At 43.6% G+C, this 25,486-nt stretch overlaps 1 protein-coding gene across 1 annotated transcript in view; it reads left to right on the top strand.

The window, feature by feature from the left end:
* The first annotated feature begins 4,290 nt into the window (after positions 1 to 4,290).
* LOC115151507 (TSC22 domain family protein 2) overlaps positions 4,291 to 25,486 on the top strand; it is a 52,987-nt gene continuing 31,791 nt past the window's right edge. Inside the window, exon 1 of the mRNA XM_029695496.1 lies at positions 4,291 to 6,660. Within this exon, the coding sequence (XP_029551356.1) occupies positions 5,018 to 6,660 (1,643 nt within the window). The 5' untranslated portion in view covers positions 4,291 to 5,017. The remainder of the gene's footprint in view (positions 6,661 to 25,486) is intronic.

Genomic DNA, 25,486 nt, shown 5'->3' with positions numbered 1-25,486 from the left:
TACAACAAAAAATGTATTATTGCTCCCATCACATGCACTTATTGTAGCTGTTTCAAAAGCTTTAAAAACTGGCAGCAATGATGTTCAAAGTCGTCCAACCTACAGAATAAACCAACAGACCACTTCAACTACAACAACATTCTGAGTAACAGTTACAGATATATATTTTTTCTTGCTATGACTGTCATATGCTGTTGTTTATCTACCTTAGTTGAATGCACTGATTGTAAGTCACTCTGGATAAGAGCATCTGGTGAATGAACAAAAAAACACTTATTATTCTAATGAGCTTTGCCCGCAAACCAGTACAGATTTGGTCGATGTGGACCAGAGTCAGATTAAAACTAATCATAGATGTCTAGGCTATGTTTCACAAGATTGAACAGCACTGTAAAGCATGGTTTAGTACAATAGAACACAGTACAATACGTGTATTGGACAGTAAAGTAGTGTGCAGTAGAGTATACATTTTAGTCATTTAGTGGACACGCTTATCCAGAGCGACTTACAGGGTTAAGTGTCTTGCTCAAGTGCACATCGACATATTTTTCATCTAGTCAGCTCGGGGATTTGAACCAGCAACCTTTTGGTTACTGTCTCAACGCTCGCAACCGCTTGGCTCGCTGCCCTAGTAGAGTACATTAGAGTAGAGTGCAATACAGTACACTATAATTGTCTTTACTTTACTGTACTCTAGTGTGCTATACTGTATTGTATTGTACTGTACTGTACTCTACTATACTACCTTTCGTTACTATACTCTGCTGGGCTATACTGTATTGTACTCTGCTGTGCTCTACTGTAATGTGCTGTACTCTGCTGGGCTCTACTGTAATGTGCTGTACTCTACTGTAATGTGCTGTACTCTGCTGGGCTCTACTGTGCTGTACTCTGCTGGGCTCTACTGTATTGTACTCTGCTGTGCTCTACTGTAATGTGCTGTACTCTGCTGTGCTCTACTGTAATGTGCTGTACTCTGCTGTGCTCTACTATACTGTGCTGTACTCTGCTGTGTTCTACTGTGCTGTACTCTGCTCTACTCTACTGTACTCTGCTGGGCTCTACTGTGCTCTACTCTACTGTACTCTGCTGGGCTCTACTGTGCTGTACTCTGCTCTACTCTACTGTACTCTGCTGGGCTCTACTGTGCTCTACTGTGCTGTGCTCTACTCTGCTCTACTGTACTGTACTCAACTGTGCTGTACTCTGCTGCTCTCTACTGTACTGTACTGTGTTCTAATGTACTGTGCTGTGCTCTACTGTACTCAGTGGTGGAAAAAGTACATAGATGTCTGTGATTGGTTCAGAAATGGCCCGGAAATCTGAACCAATCACCATCATTAATAATAATACTTTATTCAACTTTTATACCGTGTGCTTCTTGAAGCCTCCAGCAGACGGGCAGCTGTGGTCCTGAGAGGATCTGGATGCTCATAGCTAGATCGTCAGCGGAAGTGGTGGTCGGAGCTGGTGGTCAGGTCAGCATGTCTGTTTGCAGATTCTCTGTATTGGGACTCTGTGATGACGTTTTAGCTCCCCACAGAGCACAGCCCACTCCTTACTTCAGAATTATCTCCCTGAGCAATGAAAAAGCTGTCCCACTTCCACCTCTGTATTCAAAACCTCCTCTTGAGTCACCGTTGGTGAAAAACAACCCAGAGTTAGTAGGTGTAATTCAAATGAAAACACACACCGGATAGCTAGCATGAGCATTAGCTTTAGCTATCTAACTTGTTGACGACACTGTTTTTCGTCAATTTAGAGAAAAAAATCCAATAAATGACATGAAGACTTAATCTGCACTCATTTAGCTATTACAAAATAAAAAGTTTATCAAAAAGTATTTGCATATTAAATATGATTAAATATGTAAATAATTGACATGTCTATGTTATATAATTATAGATGTCTATGTTTGTGATAAATCAAGGCCAGTCCGGACCAAATCTGAACGTCTAAATTTGGGCCAAATATAGACCGGACATCTGTGGAAATCTATGATTGGTTCAGATCTAGTCTGGTCTGAACTGGACCAAAAATCTGCATCTGTTGACGTTGAGAAATTAAGGTCGGTCTGGACTGCACCAAAAAAAGACCCCAAAAAGACAGAGGACCAACAAAAGACATCCAAAAGACAATGCCTGACGTTAAATGCTTGGTGGGGTGGCCTAATCTAAATTATGTGTGCCATATTAGGTTGATAAAATAATTTCAATATTTGTATCTATATTGCATTTTCATAGCTTTGACATTGCAATATCTATAATGACTATGTGCAATCAGGCTGCATGGGGAAATAAACTGACAATACGAAAAACAATGATTCACTCAAGAAAATTATTACATTCATCTTGATCCGTTAATCATGGTCATGAGTCAGTTTTCTATTGAACAAAAGCTGAATCATTGTATCTGGATTCATTGTGAGACACAGGAGGTTGGTGGCACCTTAATTTGGGAGGATGGGCTCGTGGTAATGGCTGGAGGGAAATCAGTAGAACGCTATAAAATACATCAAACACATGGTTTCCATAGTTTTCAGGTGCTTGATGCCATTCCAATCGCTCCATTCCAGCCATTATTATAAGCCGTCCTCCCCTCAGCAGCCTCCACTGATTGTGCCACACACTTTCACGAGTCTAGCTTGCGCAACTCCTAGACATGGGTGGCTCAGTAGAGAACATTTATTTGAGATCCAACATGTAGCTCAGTGTTTGATACCGAGTTCACCTCATGTCAGAAACTCAGGACCTCTGAGTTAAAATGAACAGAAGTTATTTGCATAGAGCTTCCTATTTTTTGATTCTGATACTTCTTAACTGGTAAACTCGGGTATCATATTTTACCGCATTCATGTCATGTTGGACACTCAGGACCTCCGAGTTAAAAGGAACGTAAATTATTTGCTTAGCGCTTCCTATTGGTTTATTCTGATACCTCCCAAGTGGAAAACTAGGGTTCCAAATTTTCCACCTGGATTAGCAAATTGGAAATTTCAGCGTTTCCAACACAATGGAAACGCGCATTTCAACAACGAGTAAGAAAGTCGGAAGTCATGCCACATTCATGTGCTAGTCGGAACGCCGAAAGTTCAGACGTGCTTATCGTTGTAGAAAGATGATCCTGAATTTCTTGGTAAGTATCAGAATTAACCAATAGGAAGCTCTACGCCAGGAGTGTCAAACTCATTCCATGGAAGGCCAAGTGTCTGCAGGTTTTTGTTTTTTCCTTTCAATTAAGACCTTAAAAAACCAGGTGAGGGGAGTTCCTTACTAATTAGTGACCTTAATTAATTAATAAAGTACAAGGGAGGAGTGAAAACCAGCAGATATTCGGCCCTCTATGGAATGAGTTTGACCACAGGTTGGTGGCACCTTAATTGGGGAGAATGGGCTTGTGTTAATGGCTGGAGCGGAGTAAGTGGAATGGTATCAAATACGTCAAACACATGGTTTCCATGTGTTTGATGCCATTCGCTCTGTTCCAGCCATTATTATGAGTAATCCTCTCCTCAGCAGCCGCCACTGAGTTTGACACATGCGCTCTACATAAATAACTTTTGTTAATTTACGTAAATAACTTATGTTAATTTTATCTTGGAGGTTCTGAGTTTCCGATAGCACATGAACGCAGCATTAGACAGTGGTTTGAGATGAGAAACACTATTTTCACGCCATTGAGACAGCTACAACCGGAAGTTAAGGTTAGGGAAAATGTTCACCTTACCTGTTATAAAAATCACTCCAGGTCGTAACTGTATCGAAGTGGCATGAAAATAGTGTGTCCCGGTTTGGGATATCAAATTCTTTCAGAATACGAGAAACGCTCTTTTCACGGCACGTTGATTAAACTACAACAGGAATTTACTTTTTCATAGCAGGTTAGGAGAACTTAGGCAGCTGGTTAGGAGAATTAGGTTAGGGTTAGTGAAAATGCTCTCCTAACCTGCTACGAAAAATAATTTCGGTTCGTAACTGTATCGAAAAGAGTGTGTCCAAATACAGCACAGCATGGTTAAAGGTTTTGTGTCACTTCAGAATGGTCGTCACTAGTTACCACAGACACAAAGTCATAAACCCCACCGATTTCTACAATATATTTTCCTAAAGTCTGATTTTAAACCTAACCCTTAACCACACTTCTAATAGTATGCCTAACCCCAAACTTAAATTAAGACCAAAAAAGTACTTTTTTTGTTTTCATGAATTTCTACGATATAAAAAGCAAATCAGCGTATCCCATTCGAATTCTCCAATAATTTACGTAAGACAATGCGCAACCCTCCCAGAGTGCAGTTCGTTTTTTTTGTTTTTTTTTGCCATCTTGTCGAGTGGTAAGAGGAAGAGCAGAGCGGCGGTTAGCTTGCTGCTAGTAACTAGGTTTGTGTCATAGCAGCAGCTCTAAATAGTGAGAAAACCAGAGAACGAGGAAGATAAACTTTCTTAAATTCAAGAATTTCTCGCTGTCGGAGGATATAGATTCAATGTGAAGATTTGGAAGAGGATATGGACTTGTTTACATGATGTCGTACAGGCTTGTTTATAGGTAAGGATCGAACTAACGACACCGATAGCTATTATTTGGTTAGCTTTTAGCTACATTAGCTAGCCAGCTAAAAGGGAGAGTGGTGAACGGAGCCCGCCTCAGACTAAAGTGTTGGTAGCAGCTGGTGAGCGGTAACTGCAACAGGGGGCTACTTGCAACTCCGGGACCAGGACAATAACGCACGCAGGAGGCCAGGTTCGGAAGAACTGGAGGAGGAGGAGGTGGTGATATAGGGATACTTGTCACACAGAGACTAGCTAACGTTACCCTGTCCGATTTCGGACGGTGGGCTGGTTCTTTTTTACAGACAGTCTGCAACAGGAGAGGGGAGCAAGGAATATGTCGCATACTTGCCTGCTATAATCTGTGAATTCTTTAGCTAGCTCGTTAAAAGCTATCAATTACTGAGCTCAGACGTAACACTTATCAAGGAAATAGACAGTCAATTGAGTGACTAGCAAAGATATTCAACATGTCAAAAATGCCAGCAAAGAAGAAGAGTTGTTTTCAGATCACGAGTGTGACACAGGCTCAGGTGGCGGCCAGTAGCATCACGGATGACACCGAGAGTCTGGACGACCCGGACGAATCCAGGACCGAGGATGTGTCATCCAAAATATTCGACGTGTCCCTGGCCGATCCAGGAGTATGTGATCGAAGTTCATCCGAGGAGACTTTAAACAATGCAGGGGAAGCGGAGGCAGCTGTCATGGCCTTACATTTACTTCAAGAGGGGCAGCCAGTGGCTGCAACAGGTCCTTTTAATGGGGGCCATGCTCTTAGAAGTACAGGCCTGAGCCATGTCAACCCACACTTTTTAGGGGGTAGTGTTCCTGTACCTACTGCGAGTCAGCCCTCCATTCCAACCTCGGCCACCCAGCAGCCGACAACAGTCAACGCTGGTCCTGCTGCGAATGTTTCCCCAAGTGTATCTCAGACGCCCCCCGTGGCGCCTAGCTCTACAACGACGACAAGCTGTAGTTCACGTTTCAGGGTCATTAAACTTGACCACAGTACAGGAGAGCCCTTCAGACGGGGCAGATGGACATGTATTGAGTTCTATGAGAGAGATTCTGAGGGCTCTAGCATGAGCAGGACTGTGGATAGCATAAAACACGCTGTCACCATTGACCACAATGCAGACAGTGGGCTAGGGACCACAGGAAGCAATGTGGTTGCTCCTAGTGCTCTCTCCACACAGGCTCACGAGTCCACAGGTGATAGTGGCTACTACACTTTCCACCATGGCCATCCTCCGGAGCTTCAGCAGCAAGGCTACAGCCTAGAGCCCCAGACAGGGAGCGGGGCGAATGCCTTACAGCCCACAGGGTACTCAGCGACAGTATCCCAGGCACAGGTCAACGTGCAGCCCGCTGTCCCCCAAATGCTTCACCCTATTGGCCTCAACGGCGTGCCCCAAGGTGGCATGCTGCAAAAATCCCCCCTTGTGCCTCTTGCCACGCAGGCCAAGCAGTTTGCCTACTCCGCTCATGCCTCTGGAATGCACCCCAGTCAGCTGGACTACCGACAGCAGCACTTAGCCCCTCTACAGCCTCAGGGCTCCAGCCCTCAAACCCACCCCATGGCCTCCCTCTCTGTGGGGCCTCTGTTGAGCCAGGGCCCCTCGTCTGTCAACACCCCTCAGGCTGGGGAGCTGTCTGGGTCTTTGCACGGCGGTCCATTAGCCTCGACCCAGGGGCTGTTGCTGCAGGTAGCCAGCGGGGCCGTTATGTCTCCTGCCCTACAGCAGCCGGTGAGTCATCCTCAGCCTTCAGGAGGAGTGGGCAGGGCCTCCGTTGTCCAGAATGTGCCTGCCACAGTGCCCAGTGCCACCAACACCCCCCCAGGCATGCCAAGCCAGGCCCCTGACCCAGGAGGACTCCCCCTGGCCCAGGTAGCTCGCGGTGAGGCCACAGCTGGAGCAGCCGGGCAGGGCCTTCCCACTGCCAGCCAGGGGGACGACAGCCGCAGGAGGTCGGACACCCTACCTCAGCCCAATGCAACCCCTGGAAAAGATGTCATGAGGCCTTTCATCCCTGAGAGCTTGCAGCTGGCCACTCCCACAGTCAACAGCCTGTTCGGGATAGCCATTCCCATGGATGGAGATGAGGATGGGTAAGAGATTTGTTTTAAATTCACTTCAAATGTTGGAGGGCCTAGCTCAATGTTCAAACCTTATCTGTGTAATGTAGTGTCCAGACAAGGTGTTTATCCATTCACTCTCAATGGGGTGTCAATGGGCATCATGTTAAGATGTAAACAAAACTCAAGTGTTAGAAAACTGAGTAGCGCTGAGGGACTGAGGGCTGTTTCTGGAAGACTGCCATCATGTTATACATTCCCGTGGCATTCTGCAGCAGTGCGGTCATACTCAATGTTGTGTAGTGAAGGCCTCCTCTTGCCAAGGCTAGTGTGAGGTATGCTATTCCTGGAAATGTTTACTTGTATGTAAAAACATCTCTCGCGGTTGTGTTCAGAAGGTAAATGTGGAGTTTAGGGGGGCGGAAGGGCAAGGTGGGTGGGTGGGGGGGGGGGGCAAGGTGGCAGGGGGGAGAACTGCGCCAGAGAGAACTGGCATGGAGGAAGGAATCCTTTTTAATGTGTTTCATTGGTGCCTACTAGGGCTGACCCTGTTTTAGTCGACTGGTTGATTATTTTTATTTTTTTTGTATTACTTTTAGTCGAGACTGCAGGAATGGCACACCAGTATCACCAATAGTGCATTTGCCGTTAATTCCCATAATTTCAGATCTCCAATGTTTGTTTGGTTACTGTAATTTCTGTTAATGCATTCATTTATTATTATTATTTTAATGTTCTCATTGTCGGAGTGGACATGTTGTTTGCGGAGTGCACAACCTAGGCTACGCTTGAGTGAAAAAAAGTTTTAGTTTATTTCATTCCATTTACGACTTGTCAATTCATTCATTGTGTTTTGTTTGGAACACTCCTGTCAATGTTGAGTAAGGACTTGCACCGGATTACGCACAGAAGTATGCCTAATCTACCTGGCCTGGGTGCAAATGTAGGCTTATAAATGTGCTCATTTGGAGATCTGATAGTATTTCTGAAAAAAAGTCACTCAGATTCAGCGGAAACATCATCAAATAGGCCTACCTCATTATTTATCCACAAATACAGCTGTCTGTCTGGAACGCATTGGCGCAGAAACTGAGGGACCAAAATATTTTATGCATTGTTTGAAGTTCCTTGCAGACAGGCCATGCGTACCTATATTTTTATCAGGATATTTTCTACCTGTAGGCTGCAATGTTTTTATTTGTTGGCTTTATGCAGGTTATTTTTACATAGTTGGCAATATAATTTTATTTGTCACGTGCCAAAATACAACAGGTGTAGGGTAGACCTTACATTGAAATGCTTGCTTACAAGCCCTTAACCAACAATACAGATTTAAGAAAATAAATAAATATATAACAAATAATTTAAGGAGCAATAATAAAATAACAGTAGCGAGGCTACAGTTGGAGTCGGAAGTTCACATGCACCTTAGCCAAATACATTTAAACTCAGTTTTTCCACAATTCCTGACATTTAATCCTAGTAAAAATCCCTGTCTTAGGTCAGTTAGGATCACCACTTTATGTTAAGAATGTGAAATGTCAGAATGATAGTAGAGAATTATTTATTTCAGCTTTTAATTCTTTCATCACATTCCCAGTGGGTCAGACGTTTACAAACACTAAGTTAGTACTTGGTAGCATTGCCTTTAAATTGTTTAACTTGGGTCAAACGTTACAGGTAGCCTTCCACAAGCTTCCCACAATAAGTTGGGTGAAATTTGGCCCATTCCTCCTGACAGAGCTGGTGTAACTGAGTCAGGTTTGTAGGCCTCCTTGCTCGCACACACTTTTTTTTCAGTTCTGCCCACAAATATTCTTTAGGATTGAGGTCAGGGCTTTGTGATGGCCACTCCAATACCTTGACTTTGTTGTCCTTAAGCCATTTTGCCACAACTTTGGAACTATGCTTGGGGTCATTGTCCATTTGGAAGACCCGTTTGAGACCAAGCTTTAACTTCCTGACTGATGTCTTGATGTTTCTTCAATATATCCACATCATTTTCCTCCTCATGATGCCATCTATTTTGTGACGTGCACTAGTCCCTCCTGCAGCAAAGCACCCCACAACATGATGCTGCCACCCCGTGCTTCACGGTTGGGATGGTGTTCTTCGGCTTGCAAGCATCCCCCTTTTTCCTCCAAACATAACGATGGTCATTATGACCAAACAGTTCTATTTCTTCAAAAAGTACGATCTTGGGAGACAGAACGTGTCTCCTTCCTGAGCGCTATGACGGCTGCGTGGTCTCATGGTGTTTATACTTTCTTATTTTTGTATTGCTTGTAACTGTTTCGGGTAATGCAATTTCTTGTGCTGTTAGTAGAATAACCTATGTGTAAATGAAATCTGTTGCTGTATTTTTTGTTGTGTTATCTGTGATCGTTTTGTTTGTCTAGTTTTTAGTTTTTTAATCATTGTACCTAAGCTGTATGTGTAAACATGTATACGCAGGGCCCAGCTGTAAAAGAGACCTTGGTCTCAGTCTGTGTTCCTTGTTGAAATAAAGGTATAATAATATACTTGCATACTATTGTTTGTACAGATGAATGTGGTACCTTAAGGCGTTTGGAAATTGCTCCCAAGGATGAACCAGACTTGTGGAGGTCTACAATTTTTTTCTGAGGTCTTGGCTGATTTCTTTAAATTTTCCCATGATGTCAAGCAAAGAGGCACTGAGTTTGAAGGAAGGCCTTGAAATACATCCACAGGTACACCTCCAATTGACTCAGATGATGTAATTTAGCCTATCGGAAGCTTCTAAAGCCATGACATTTTCTGGAGTCTTTGAAGACACAGTCAACTTAGTGTATGCAAACTTCTGACCCACTGGAATTGTGATACAGTGAATTATAAGTGAAATAATCTGTCTGTAAACAATTGTTGGGAAAAATTACTTGTGTCATGCACAAAGTAGATGTCCTAACTGACTTGCCAAAACTATAGTTTGTTCACAAGAAATTTGTGGAGTGGTTGAAAAACGAGTTTTAATGACTCCAACCTAAGTGTATGTAAACTTCCGACTTACACTGTATGTACAGGGGGTACCGGTGCAGAGTCAGTGTGCGGGGGCACCAGTTGAGGTAATATGTAGGTAAAGGTAAAGAAGTTACTTTTAGATTTGCGTAATTTTAATTTAGTTATTAATCGCAATTCAATGATTTTGAGATATGAGGTCTTCATTATAAATTAAACTGTTCCATGAAAATAAGCATATGAAAACCATAACATGCAGATCAGTAGAAATGGTAAGATAAATTGGCACAATAAATGGAAAAGGTTGCCAAACCCTGGCGTAGCATATTACCAGCAACTCCGGTAGCTAATGGCAGAATCTGTGAAGGCCAGCAGCAGTGGGAGGTGGTGGTTCGGGAACAGGTTTTTTCTTCTTCTTCTGGTTAGGCTATCTTGATCTCTGGCTCCCTCTTGAGTCATTTGTGTGTCATTATTTAATCACAGTGTGCTTAAAGCATCAGACAAGCTCTGTAGTCTACATATAGTTGATTTTATAAAAACACAGTGTGAGTATGTTAGAGCATTGGGCCAGTGACCGAAAGGTTGCTGGAATGAATCCCTGAGCTGACATGGTCAAAATCTGCCGTTCTGCCCCTGAACAAGGCAGTTAACCTACTGTTCCCTGGGCGCCGAAGACATGGATTGTCGATTTCCCTTATAAGGAAAAATAAAAATCAGACAAGTCCATTGGTCGATTTTTATGATTATTTTTGGGGTCGGGGACAGCCCTAGTGCCTACTGAAACACTGGATAACAACCCACCTTTGTTATAGACACTCAGAACCCCATAATTATCCCCCCCCCCCTCTCCTTTTTGTGTTGAGGGCTGTTAAATAAATTACACTAAAAGTAATGCTGACACTTTCACTGAAGTGAATCCTCTTCTAGCATGGAGCCCTGTGTTTTGTTCTGGGGTAGAGTAACTCTGGATCTTTTCCTAGCATGACACCTCATAAGTAGGGGGTGGAGGGGGAGGAATAATAGACAGAGCAAGTTGTTGCCAGTGTAATGTCATCGGGGAACAGCCCGTGCCTATTTTCTAATCCTTCTCGGATGTTGGCCGTGACATCAGTGGAGCCCTATATAACCAACCATGGAGCCATGATGGCAGCAGGTCTGCATCCCAAGTAACACCTTGTTCACTACTGTTGACCAGAGTCCTATAGAGAACAGGGTGTCATTTGGGAAGCAGGACGTCGGTGGAGAGGACAGGCCGACAGGTGGGCTCCAGTCAACGATGAGATGACACGGCTGGATTGAGTCTAGTCTCTGTCAACTGTCTAGCTCAGTCCTATCATGGCCTGCCCAGCTCAGTCCTATCATGGTCTGCCCTGGCTGATGTTGACATGGGATTTTCTCACTCCTTGAAATCGCTCACATTTCAGACTGATTCTTGATCACTTGTACTCTCACTGTTTATTGACTTTTGAAGGCTCTTGAGAGGCTTCCGATAGATTTCTCACAAACACACGTGTAGAATGTTCCTGTTCTGAAGTTTGGTTAACCTTGACGTGTGTGCTGGGAGGCTAGCCTGTGTGTAGCCTAAAGGGGAGATGGCAGGCTAGCAGAGCCAGCTAGGCTCTAGATTAGCTAATATTCAGATAAAATATATAAAGCTTCCTGACAATTCAAAATTATCCAAATGTAAGAAACACGTCTCAAATTATGTCACATCTTCTAGGGAGAGACATGTTTACTCCTACAGTCAGAGACACATTGTTCTGTACACAATTTCAACTCCTATGTGAAACCAGGTCAGGGCCAAGTCTCTCATTGTTTGTTCTGGTTGAGTCTTCAGCTTGGAAAGTTTGGCATCTTCTATTTTTTTTTTTTTTTACCTTTTATTTAACTAGGCAAGTCAGTTAAGAACAAATTCTTATTTTCAATGACGGCCTAGGAACAGTGGGTTTAGGAACAGTGGGTTAACTGCCTTGTTCAGGGGCAGAACGACAGATTTGTACCTTGTCAGCTCAGGGATTCAAACTTGCAACCTTTCGGTTACTAGCCCAACGCTCTAACCACTAGGCTACCCTGCCGCCCCAATACCCCTATACTCAATGCTGTCCTTTTTAGCCAAATAAACCAGTGAGGATGCCCTTGGGACAAATTGGCTCAATTGAACAGAATGGTATGGTCTTCAACTGAATTATTCCCTGGATAATACTACCTGGATAGATTCCCCCTCGTGGATAGATTCCCCCTCGTGGATAGATTCCCCCTCGTGGATAGATTCCCCCTCGTGGATAGATTCCCCCTCGTGGATAGATTCCCCCTCGTGGATAGATTCCCCTCAGCCTGACTCTGAATGTGAGGTTAGTGGGGCTTAGTAGTTGGATCCTAACTTAAGACTAAATCTTAATCGGCAATCAATTATTTAACCTGTATTTATCAGGTTTTTTTTTCTCGATATAAATACTTGGGCTACCCTTAAGAGGAAAACCCAGTAACTAGGCAACACCGACTTGAGCTACAGTCAGGCCTTATGTGGTCACTCCAGGACCCAGCATTGATAGTCCTGTGGCCCTGTGGTGGCCCTACTTAACAAAGTGACTGGTTTCAGTGTGTGCATGTGAGCCATGCCCCTTCTGTGTTACTGCTGAGACCCCCACTACTATTGATTAGTGGGCCTGCTGCTCTGATTGGCCTTTCTAACTATGTAATCTATTTTATTTGTCCCATTCGCCAAATACAACAGGTGTAGTACGTTACCGTGAAATGCTTACTTACAAGCTCTTAAAATAAAATGTATATTGTTATTTTACTCTATTTACTCTATTTACTCTATCTATCTATTTACTCTATCTATTTACTCTATCTATTTACTCTATCTATCTATTTACTCTATTTACTCTATCTATTTACTCTATCTATCTATTTACTCTATTTACTCTATTTACTCTATCTATCTATTTACTCTATCTATTTACTCTATCTATTTACTCTATTTACTCTATCTATTTACTCTATTTACTCTATCTATTTACTCTATTTACTCTATTTACTCTATCTATCTATTTACTCTATCTATCTATCTATTTACTCTATCTATCGATTTACTCTATCGATTTACTCTATCTATCTATTTACTCTATTTACTCTATTTACTCTATCTATCTATTTACTCTATTTACTCTATCTATCTATTTACTCTATCTATCTTGAGGCTATATACAGGGGGTACTGAGTCAATGCATGGGGGTACAGGTTAGTCAAGGTTATTTTTACATGCAGGTAGAGGTAAGGTGACTATGCATAGATAATAAACAGCGAGTAGCGCAGGAAAACAACAGGGGGTGTCAATGCAAATAGTCCGGGTGGCCATTTGATTAATTGTTAAGCAGTCTTATGGCTTGGGGGTAGAAGCTGTTTAGAAGCCTTTTGGACCTAGACTTGGCACTCTGGTATCGCTTGCTGTGCAGTAGCAGAGACAACAGTACAATTTTTGGGCCCTTCCTCTGACACTCCTAGTATATAGGTCCTGGATGGCAGGAAGCTTGGCCCCAGTGATGTACTGGGCAGTACGCATTACCCTCTGTATCAAATCAAATGTATTTATATAGCCCTTCTTACATCAGCTGATATCTCAAAGTTCTGTACAGAAACCCAGCCTAACCAGTCACTCTGTAGCGCCTTGCGGTCGGATGCCGAGCAGTTGCCATACCAGGCGGTGATGGAACCGGTCAGGATGCTCTCGATGGTGCAGCTTTTGGAGGATTTGGGGACCAATGCCAGATCTTTTCATTCTCCTTAGGGGGGAAATGGCGTTGTCGTGCCCTCTTCACGACTGTCTTGGTGTGTTTGGACCATGTTCGTTTGTTGGTGTTGTGGACACCAAGGAACTTGAAACTCTCGACCCGCTCCAATACAGCCTTGTCGATGTGTATGGGGGGGGGTTGGAGGGGAAAGGTCAGAGTGCAAACCTGTACATTGTATTCCTTGATGTATAGTTCATGTACGGGAGTAGCTCACCTGTAGTACAATTGTTTCGCCCTGCTTTGACAGCCGCGCTCCTCCTGTGAGCTGAGGTAGTGTTGAGTGAGTGTCACATGAAAGCATCCATTGTGTGGTAGAGAGATGGGCTGTCTTTAATCAATGGGCCTCCGTCATATGTCATCTCTCCTATCTCGAGTAATGCTGTGGCCTTTTTCCTACCCCATGCTGTAGCTCGTCACAGTTATTTTACCCCGGGCAGTTTCTTTGCCCCCCTCCCCCCTCGTCACTACAAAGAAGTTTGTTGGCATTTGGACAAAAAAAAAAGTTTCCTCTATCGTAGCCACACTGTGGATGGCCTCCTTGAACAACAACTGTGACTGGGTTGTCAGAGGAACCTGTCACTTTGATTGAGGGATGTTTTGAGTGTATGTGTGAGTTGAGGAACAGCTAGATCAGTTTGTTAGTTCCTCTTCATGTGAGGGTCAGGCGGTTTGGGCTATATCAATCCCACTCTGAACTGTTTTGGACGTGCACCTTTTGTCATATTGATCAACCCACTCTTCCTCTCTGTGTGTGTGTGTGTGTGTCTGATTATGGGCCAGGGGACCTACTAGACTCTTGAGACAGAAAATATACAGCATGTCAAATCACCGCAGCGATGATTACAAACCACAGTCTTTGTTCGAGAGGAGATGGAGGCTGTGTCAACTGTGTAGGGGAACCACCCTCTGGAGCTTTTTAGGTTCACATTGAGTGGAGACAGAGGATGAAAAATACACAGGTCACCCTGAGGGTTATTCTCAGCAATTTTAAATCTGACATTCCTAAATGAGCAATGTAAATTATTCTGGGTGCATTTTATTCTCTGCTCAGATCGGTCTTAAAGGAATTAACTTTCCTGCTTTGATGTCTGCTTTTTTTTTTGTTGGTCAAACTACATCCTCAGTTTTAACTTTTGTTTGTAATGTTTCATCTTGTCAGCGTTCTGCACTTTCTGTTCCCCCTCTTGTGCTGAGCTTCTGCAGGGCAACGGACGTGACTCATACCGGCGTATGTAGAGATGTAGCAGTTTAATTCACTAATCTGACACCGTTTCACAACAGAATAGTATTTAATCAGTGTGTGTTTTGTCATTCACCAAGTGGTGTAAATCCTGCCTGTTATTTGGTGACACAGCACTTGGGTGACCTCACTCCTATCCAACTCTCATCTCCCCTTTTAGTTATAGGTCCCATGGAGGGGGGGTACATATTTAGGAAAATGTTATACACTGTTGGTTCTTATCAACTCTGACGCAAATTATGTAACGTGGCATATCTTGGTGTTTGCGAGCCACTTACCTACCTTCTATGCCTTCATGGGTGTGGTGACTAATGTATACTGATCCCCGTGAGTCTTGCCTCTACGCACTAGGATAAAAACCATGTCTTGGATCTATCTGGGACCATGGCGGTCAATGTCACGTCCCGAATGTGGAAAACCGAAGGAGACTGCGTCCAATAAAATCATTTACCGTTTCGGAGCATTACGAGGGATTAATACATGTTTTTTTTTTAAAGGATGCGGTAAGACGCCACATGAAACCAACCCTGACAACATAATCATGGTGCATTCATTCTCAAATCCCTCTCTCTGCGTTGTCCCTTTCATTCAGAACTGCAACGCTGACAGCCACCTAAAGCCTGAAATGATGGTTGCTTTGATTTCCATAAAGGTTGTCTCAGAGCATCCAGTGTGCTGTCTAAAGGGTCTGTCACAGAGAGTACGGTATGTATAGGGAGTTGCGTGTGTGACTTGTTTGTTAGCTGCAGCGCAGATGACAGGCCTGGGATTCTTGGGCCCTGTAGTCATTTAGTAAAGGTATGTACAGTCCAGGCCTGGGATTCTTGTGCCCTGTAGTCATTTAGTAAAGGTATGTATAGTCCAGGCCTGCATTATTAGCTGTTTAAGCACAGCTTTAAAGATTTCAGGATTCAAGTTATGTGTTGGAGTGTCACATGCCGCATGGCTACAGAAAGCCTTTTAACCGAAGCGTTTCACTGGGTGACCTGTTCGTTTCGCTGCCACTGTGTAATGTGGTACAGGCAGGGATGAACTGTGATGCGCTGCATCAGCCCAGTCTGGCAAGTTGTGGTGCTCTCTTGGCTGCGCTCGCTCTCTTGCCTGCGCTCTGCTCTGCTGCACAGTGGCTGCCTCACACTTCTCATCAGCTCTCTGCTGTGCAACAGGCCTGCTTATTGGACCCCAGGCAGTCACTGGAGAGGATATTGTCTGGACACGCTAGAGCAGACGTGAGGGGGGACACACAGGGAGTTCAGTGTGTCAGTCACTCTCACGCTTCAGGATCCAATTCTGTGCTTTATTTAACCCTGATTTGGTGAAATTGAGTAGATGGTGTGTCTTTTGTACCTGTTATCAGTTATTTGTTGTACTCCAGCTGTGTAGGCCTGTATAGTAGCTGTTTTTCTCACTTGGATTGACTCATTGTGACAGTGTCGGCAAAGAGGCACAAGAAGTTCATCACCTTTGGCACATAGAGCTGTTTCTAATCTGTGGAACATTTTTGGCGCCCACCTTTTACTGAATTAACGTTTAGCCATCTACTGGGGAGCCATCTGTCTGGTAGTACTTTGTGCAGTTGAGTCAGAACCCCCCCCCCCACACACACACACACACACACACACACACACACACACACACACACACACACACACACACACACACACTGTTTGGATGTTTTGCGAGACGCCCGTCCACTCCCTGCCAACGGTGACCCAGCTCACCCTCCTCCACGTCCTGACCCCTAAAGGACGGAGGCAGGGATGGGTGGTGGCTAGCAGCACAGCTGGTACAGCTGGCCCCCTACTGAGAGTCACGTCCTTGAGCCATCCAATCTCTCCACATCTCCCAGAGCGTAATGCTGCGGCTCTTATGAGACTACCCGTACTACTGCAGGGCTCACTGTTTTATTTGACTCCCCATCCAGCTGACTCACTCAGTTATCCGTCTCTGTGCACTGAGCTCACATTACCTCTGTGGTTCATATCCTGTATGGATATTTTCCCAAGGATGTAGTAGCGCAGGGAATGGCGGTGGCCACTATGCTGGATGAGGAACACCAGACAATGGAGGCCTCCTGGCCTCAAGTCACTTGCATTGCATTCTGTGTACAGGATTGTTTGTTTTCCTGCTTAAGAGGACAGTGTCCTCTTTGGGGGGGGGAATTTAGGGAGGGGGGGGAAATCATCCAGTTTTACAGAGGATTCACTCAGCTGAGTGACCTGAGTATGAGTGGCTGCGTTCATATTCTGTTCACACTACATTTCGAAAGAGGTTTAGGCCCCCAAAATGAGCTAAATAACGTTGATTATGTTAACTCCATCTCAGGTTTTTTCCAGGTAACATGTTGACGCATTTGACCTGTCAGGATAAATGTATTCAAGTTAGTTTTGTTTAGGTTGTGTTTACAACTTAAGAAATTGACTTCAAATATTCTCTTTTATTTAACCTAATCTGAAATACAATACATAAATTATGTAAAGGAACCGTTTCACTCATCACCTTATATAATATTTTCGGTATTTGGTAACAGCTGCCAATGAGTATAACCCTTAAGAACACTTATTTTTCATTTGTGAAAAGGTATTGTTGTGCAAAGCTTCTCTATTTACTGAAGTGATCGTTTCTAAATCCCCTGTCAAGCAGGCATCATGGGGCCAAGACTCTCTTTTTAACGGTTGTCATTATGATGCGCGCTCTTCGGTGAATAGCACAATAAAGACCTTGTATTTCTTGGTACTGTTTTGATTACCCACGGTTCGGGCCAGATCCAATACATAATATTAGCCCGGACAGGTGTGCCCCAAGGCTGTATCCTAGGACCAATACTTTTCTGCTCTCAGCTCACTTGTAGGTGTCTACAATCACTCTGTTTTGATGAATGTGTATTTTACCTGCCAGTCAAGTGCAGCAGTGCTCTAAATACAATTTGTTTTCTTGTAATTATCTGACAAGGCAATGCCAAAGGGATGCACAAGTTTCTGGTCACGTTTCCCATGCGGACTCGGGGTTATAGGTCACCCAGATAGTAAGCGTTATTTTGTGGCCTCTGCCTGGCTGCATTCCCAAACCTTCACACACTTACCTAAAGCAATTATTTCACTGGCATATATTTAATCCAAAAATGTTTAGTGTTTGATCTAAGCGGGAGAGGCTATTTCTTGTGTAGGGTGCTATCCCACTCTAAATATAATCAAGTGGGATGGAACAAATTGGCCACGTTAGCTTCCACAGCTGCTCAGTGGGATACAACACTGGTCATTCACACTGGCTTGTCGTTACTTTAGCTAATTGTCATGTCACTGTGACATCCAGATACCAGATGGTGACCAATACTACAAGTTATTTCTCCCTCTCCCATCAAACATCTCTTTATTTTACAAGTTTTAACTGAGTTCACTTTTTCTCCCCTTCTCTCTTAGAACTTATTTTCCATTTCTGTCTGGCCTCATTCGTCCCCCAAATGAACTTATTCTGGGCACTAGGGGTGTCTGACTGCCTCGTTCTTTAAAACCAGTCATTTGGTTTCTTACTCTGGTTGTTACCAAGTGACCTCTTCACAGCTGCTCTCTGAGGTATTTGTTGATGTGAAACTTGCAAGTGAAAATGGCTCTTTACAGTGCTTAATTCCACAACATGGGTTATGAGCGAGACTCGGAGGCGCGGTGAAAAATAAATCTGTCATGAGCTAAAATATACAGTGCATTCGAAGTATTCAGACCCCTTCCTTTTTATACATTTTGTTACGTTACAGGCTTACTCTAAAATGGATTAAACAGTTTTTTCCCCCTCATCAATTTATACACAATACCCATAACAACAAAGCGAAAACAGGTTTGTAGACATTCTTGCAAATGTATTAACAATAATGAAAATAAAAATAAATTCTTTACATAGCTATTCAGACCCTTAGATCATCCTTGATGTTACCCCAACATGATTGGAGTCCACCTATAGTAAATGCAATTGATTGGACATTATTTGGAAAGGCACACACCAGTCTATAAGGTCCCACAGTTGACAGTGCATGTCAGAGCAAAAACCAAGCCATGAGCTCGAAGGAATTGTCCGTAGAGCTCCGAGACAGGATTGTGTCGAGGCACAGATCTGGGGAAGGGTACCAAAACATTTCTGCAGCATTGAAGGTCCCCAAGAACACAGTTGCCTCCATCATTCTAAAATGGAAGAAGTTTGGAACCACCATGACTCTTCCTAGAGCTGACCGCCCGGCCAAACTGAACAATCAGGGGAGAAGAGCCTTGGTCAGGGAGGTGACCAAGAACCCGATGGTCGCTCTGACAGAGCTCCAGAGTTCATCTCTGGAGATGGTTGTCCTTCCGGAAGATTCTCCCATCTCTGCAGCATTCCACCAATCAGGCCTTTATGGTAGAGTGGCCAGAAATAAGCTACTCCTCAGCAAAAGGCACATGACAGCCCACTTGGAGTTTGAAGAGGTACCTAAAGACTGGGGTACATGAGAAACAAAATTCTCTGGTCTGATGAAACAAATGGATCTCTTTGGCCTGAATGCCAAGCGTCATGTCTGGAGGAAACCTGACACCATCCCTATGGTGAAGCGTGGTGGCAGAATGCGGTGGGGATGTTTGTCAGCGACAGGGACTGGGAGACTAGTCAGGATCGAGGCAAAGATGAACAAAGCAAAGTACAGAGATCCTTGATGACAACCTGCTCAAGAGCGCTAAGCACCTCAGACCGGGGCAAATGTTCACCTTCCAACAGGACAATGACACTAAGCACACAGCCAAGACAATGCAGGAGTGGCTTCTGGACAAGTCTCTGAATGTCCTTGAGTGGCCCGGCCAGAGCCCGGACTTGAACCCGATCTAACATCTGAAAATAGCTGTGCTGCAATTTTCCCCATCCATTCAGGCAGAGCTTGAGAAGATCTGCAGAGAACAATGGGAGAAACTCCCCAAATACAGATGTGCCAAGCCTGTAGCGTCATACCCAAGAAGATTCCAGGCTGTAATCACTGCCAAAGGTGCTTCAACAAAAGTACTGAGTACAGGATCTTAATACTTACGTAAAATGTGGATTTACATCTTTCATTTTTTTTTATTGATAATATATTTGTAAATATTTTAACCTGTTTTTGCTTTGTCATTATGGGGTATTGTGTGTAGATTGAGGGGGGGTAAAAAAAACAATTTTATCAATTTTAGAATAAGGCTGTAATGTACCAAAATGTGGAAAAAGTCGAGGGGTCTGAATACCTTGCGACTGCACCGTAGAGAAGAGCCATTAATCAGTTGAGTTCAGTCCCCACTACTAGGCCACGGAAGTCTTCTCCGAGAGTGGATGGATGACTCAGCTTTTCCAGTTTCAATCTCACGTTGCGCTAAGCTGTGTGGCCCTCGGACCTTTTTGTTGGGGGCCCCCTCGTGCAGTAGAGCAGTCCAGTTTTACAGTTCCAGAGACCACCCCTGCTCTTAGTCCATTCTAATTCGCTGCAGAGAACCAGCTTTTCTCTGCAACTGCTTGCACGCAGGCAACTGAAATATTGTTTTGCGCCTCAAAATATATTTGTCACGTGAATCACCGTGTTATGTTTTGTGTATGCACTTAATATATTTAATTCATTTCCCATGAGGATTATCAACTCAGCAAAAAAAGAAACATACCTTTTTCAGGACCCTGTCTTTCAAAGATGATTTGTAAAAATCCAAATAACCTCACAGCTCTTCATTGTAAAGGGTTTAAACACTGTTTCCCATGCTTGTTCAATGAACCATAAACAATTAATGAACATGCACCTGTGGAACGGTCGTTAAGACACTAACAGCTTACAGACGGCAGGCAATTAAGGTATGACAACTTAGGACACTAAAGAGGCCTTTCTACTGGCTCTGAAAAACACCCCAAAAAAGATGCCCGGGGTCCCTGCTCATCTGTGTGGACGTGCCTTAGGCATGCTGCAAGGAGGCATGAGGACTGGAGATGTGACCAGGGCAATAAGTTGCAATGTCCGTACTGTGAGATGCCTAAGACAGAGCTACAGGGAGACAGGACGGACAGCTGATCGTCCTCGCAGTGGCAGACCACGTGTAACAACACCTGCACAGGATCGGTACATCCGAACATCACACCTGCGGGACAGGTACAGGATGGCAACAACAACTGCCCGAGTTACACCAGGAACGCACAATCCCTCCATCAGTGCTCAGACTGTCCGCAATAGGCTGAGAGAAGCTGGACTGAGGGTTTGTAGGCCTGTTGTAAGGCAGGTCCTCACCAGACATCACCGGCAACAATGTCACCTATGGGCACAAACCCACCGTCGATGGACCAGACAGCCTGGCAAAAAGTGTTCTTCACTGATGAGTTGCGGTTTTGTCTCACTAGGGGTGATGGTCGGATTCGCGTTTATCGTCGAAGGAATGAGCGTTACACCGAGGCCTGTACTCTGGAGCGGGATCGATTTGGAGATGGAGGGTCCGTCATGGTCTGGGGCGGTGTGTCACAGCATCATCGGACTGAGCTTGTTGTCATTGCAGGCAATCTCAACGCTGTGTTACAGGGAAGACATCCTCCACCCTCATGTGGTACCCTTCCTGCAGGCTCATCCTGACATGACCCTCCAGCATGATAATTCCACCAGCCTTACTGCTCGTTCTGTGCGTGATTTCCTGCAAGACAGGAATGTCACTGTTCTGCCATGGCCAGCGAAGAGCCTGGATCTCAATCCCATTGAGCACTTCTGGGACCTGTTGGATCGGAGGGTGAGGGCTAGGGTCAATCCCCCCCAGGAATGTCCAGAAACTTGTAGATCCCTTGGCGGAGAAGTGGGGTAACATCTCACAGCAAGAACTGGCAAATCTGGTGCAGTCCATGAGGAGATGCACTGGAGTACTTAATGCAGCTGGTGGCCACCAGACAATTTTTCATGTGAACAACATTTTTGTCAGCCTATATAAATTGGTCAATAGATCATTTAAAGGCTATGTTGTATTAGGCAAAAGATGCTCAATGCGTTCAAGGATATTTTTAATGCCATTTAAAATCTTTGGCATGGGGCCTCCCGAGTGGCATGGCGGTCTAAGGCACTTCATCGCAGTGCTAGAGGCGCCACTACAGACCCAGGTTCGATCCTGGCCTGTATCCCAACCGGCCCTGATCAGGAGTCCCATAGGGCACCCCAGCGTCCCAAGCGTCCCACCCCTGGTACACCCTATCAACAACAGTTGAAATATCAAGGGCACCAAATTTGAAAACAATTAAATGTCATAATTCAAATTTCTCAAACATACAACTATCTTACACCCTTTGAAAGATAAACATCTCCTTAATCTAACCACGTTGTCCGATTTCAAAAAGGCTTTACGGCGAAAGCATAAAGTTAGATTATGTTAGGACAGTACATTGAAAATAGCTGTGTGTAATGTTCTGTCAATGCAAAGACAGGCGTCACCAAAAGCAGAAAACCAGCTAAAATGATGCACTAACCTTTGACGATCTTCATCATGACACTCCTAGGACATTATGTTAGACAATACATGCATTTTTTGTTCTATCAACTTCATATTTATATCCAAAAACAGCATTTTCCAATGGCGTTGATGTTGAGAGAATATTTTCCCTCCAATACCGCCAGTCAATCAGCACAACAAATTAAATAATTACTATTCGAATCCATTTGTAAAATATTATTGTCATTCAAAGAATTATAGATTAACATCTCGTGAACATAACCGCATTGCCAGATTTAAAAATAACTTTACTGGGAAATCACACTTTGCAATAATCTGAGTATTGCGCTCAGAAAAATAGGCTTGGCGATACAGACTAACCGCCATGTTGGAGAGATCTAAAATACTATGTAAATATTCCCTTACCTTTGATCATCTTCATCAGAAGGCACTTCAAGGAATCCCAGGTCCATAACAAATGTAGTTTTGTTCGAAAAAGCTCAAAATTTATGTCCAAAAAGCTCCGTGTTGTTAGCTCGTCCTGTAGGCTACTCAAAAACATGAACGACGCACACCGGACTTGTCTTCACCAAAGAGGGGGAAAAAAATATTTACGTTCGTTCAAACATGTCAAACGTTGTATAGCATAAATCATTAGGGCCTTTTTCAATCAGAACTTCAATAATATTCAAGGCGGACGATTGCATTCTCTTTTAATAATTAAGAAGCATGGTTAGTTGGGTCATGTTTCGGAGGAAATATGACTTGACCTTTGCCTCGCTACCCCGTTGGGGAGTTGCAGCAATGGGACAAGATTGATATTGAGGTGAAAAAGGGGGTTCATTTTTTTGGGGGGAACTAAAAGAAACAGAAGTCCAAACAGCAATGTAAAAATATATGCACTTTAAAAAAAATCTAAGAACCAAGTCACCCAAAATAAAAGCTAGACAGTGCATTTTAGCAGAATAGATTTTATTATGTTTTAGCAAAAGAACACAGAATTATCTCTCAGAATTGTCTCATTCCATAAATTGTTAATTGGGTGCATCTCAAGAAAGGTATATACCTTAGTGTGTGGTGTACAAAAGTCATACTATATGGGTGACAATAATCACTAAGTGTTTTGTGATGTTCTTCTGCAAAGGAACAATTACTGGTATCTCACAAAGTGAACATACTGCATCTCTCAACCAAATGACAGCCAAACTTGTTCAGGCTGTAGTCGAACCGATTTCAGCCTTAGGTCCTACCTAGGCCTATAACCTAGATTTCCTAGTCAGGACACAGCAGCGCTAAAAACATGAAAAGAACATTTTAACTGAAACATGTTCAGTTAAAGCCAAGTACATGTAGGTAATTGTAAGTGTTATGTAACCGATTTTGACAACCTTCTGTTGTACTACACTCGCAGTGTGAAACATGAGTAAACTGACCATTTTATAACCTGGGTTGGTCAAGCCCTGAATGCTGATTGGCTAACAGCCATGGTATATCAGACCGTATACCACGGGTATGACAAAACATTTATTTTTACTGCTCTAATTATGTTTAACCAGTTTATAATAGCAATAAGGCACCTCGGGGGTGCAGGATTCTGGATTCTGTTTGCACATGTCGACTTGGTCCAATATATATATTTTTTCACCATTCTTTGCAACAAAACATCTGGCATGAGATTTTTAAAGCTAATTTGTAGGCCTGGATCCCTTGACTGGCATTAAATACCATTCGGCTCAGATGTTTGTTTATTCTGGAAGCATGTTTCGGCGCTGATTGATGTAGCTGTGGAACATCATACAATTTCTGATGTGAGAGCTCAGCCTGGACTGAGTCAGTCAAACCTCAGCTTCACTCCTTATCAATCTAGTTCTCTCCCTCCATTTCCTCTCCGTTTATTTATTTTAGGTAGCTGCTTTTTTTTCCATACTCATGTTTCTCTTCCTTCTTATTCCTATGTTTATATGCAGGAACCTGTCCACTGCTTTCTACCAAGCCTTCCCTACTAGCAAGTTATGGGGGGGGCAAAGCCTGTCAGTGATAGATATGGGCTTGGGGGGGGTGGTGGTGTGTGTGTGTGTGGACCAGCGATCCCCAAGTTTGCATTGTTAGAAGCATGGCATTGTGGGACGTGTCGGGGCAGGTCGGAATTTCACACTTCGGGCAACACTTCAGGACCCGTTGACACTTTTAGTGTGGTAATCTATCAGTCACGAGGACCCAGCGCTTGCGTTTCTTTGGCGTCGCAGCTGTACAGAGTAGCGCCACAGGGTTTTAGCACTCCAAATAGAAGATCACCTATTACTTAGTGTAATATCCCATGAAATACGATGCGATTTACGTAATATTTTGAAAGCTGTATTTTTTTTAAACTTTTTTTTTTGCAATGTTAGGGAGAGCTGAAGAGCAGATTGGTGAATACCTTCACCTCGTTAAGCTTAGGCAAAGTATTTTTGTCTCGTCCATTAGCCTTAGTGATTTGATTATCTAAATTATCTCTGTAGCATATAAAATGATTATGTACAAAAATTGAAGAGCCATGTGTTATATTGAACTCTTAAGACAAACCAGGCAGTAAGAGGACAGATATTTTGTATGTTGACGTGCTTTATGGAGCTTCAGTTTTGTTGGGTGTTACGGACATAACCAACTGAAGTGATGCAGTCACATGGTTTGGCTTGTTTAAGTGACCTCGCCTAACTCCTATGGGAGAAGTCATTCACTTGCATTATATTGACTCACTTTTAACTCACATTATTGAAACACTTGGATAAGACTTGAATCTCTCTCTCTCTCTGTGTGTGTGTGTGTGTGTGTGTGTGTGTGTGTGTGTGTGTTGCCTCGGTAACAACTTTAGGCCTACCTCAATATAATAAGTGCCTGTTTTTGGTAGTATAGGTCAACATTGTATCCCACCTGGAACTGAAGAAATGTTATATAACCAACCATACATGTTGTAAATCAATCATTGAATATCCTTTTGTAATGAAATGACTGCGGTACTTTTGACAATACAGGTGACAATATTAGGTCCCGTGCGGCTCAGTTGGTAGAGCATGTCGCTTGCAACGTCAGGGTTGTGGGTTCGATTCCCACGGGGGAACAGTATGAATTGTATGCACTCACTACTGTAAGTTTCTCTGAAAATAGAGCATCTGCTAAATGACTAAAATTGAGATAATATTAGGTTGGATAATTCCATCAAATACAATTATGTGGCGGCAAAGTACTTTGTTCGGAGACGAGCGTGCATTACTCATGCCCCTGTTCTGATCAGGTTCGAGGCACATGAAAGACTTTCCCATGTGCTGTCTCATGCCCCTGCAGGGTTTTCTCTCCGCCACGGACTTTATTGCCTGTGCGCTAGTGCCTTTTTGTTTTACGGGTTAGCTGGCAGGACACATTTCATTCAGGTCTGTTTGTCAAGA

This window comes from Salmo trutta, chromosome 17 (genome assembly GCF_901001165.1).
Source record: "Salmo trutta chromosome 17, fSalTru1.1, whole genome shotgun sequence".
Taxonomy (NCBI): Eukaryota; Metazoa; Chordata; class Actinopteri; order Salmoniformes; family Salmonidae; genus Salmo; species Salmo trutta.
The sequence above is the reverse complement of the archived record's forward strand: the minus strand, read 5'-3'. Positions and strand labels throughout refer to the sequence as shown.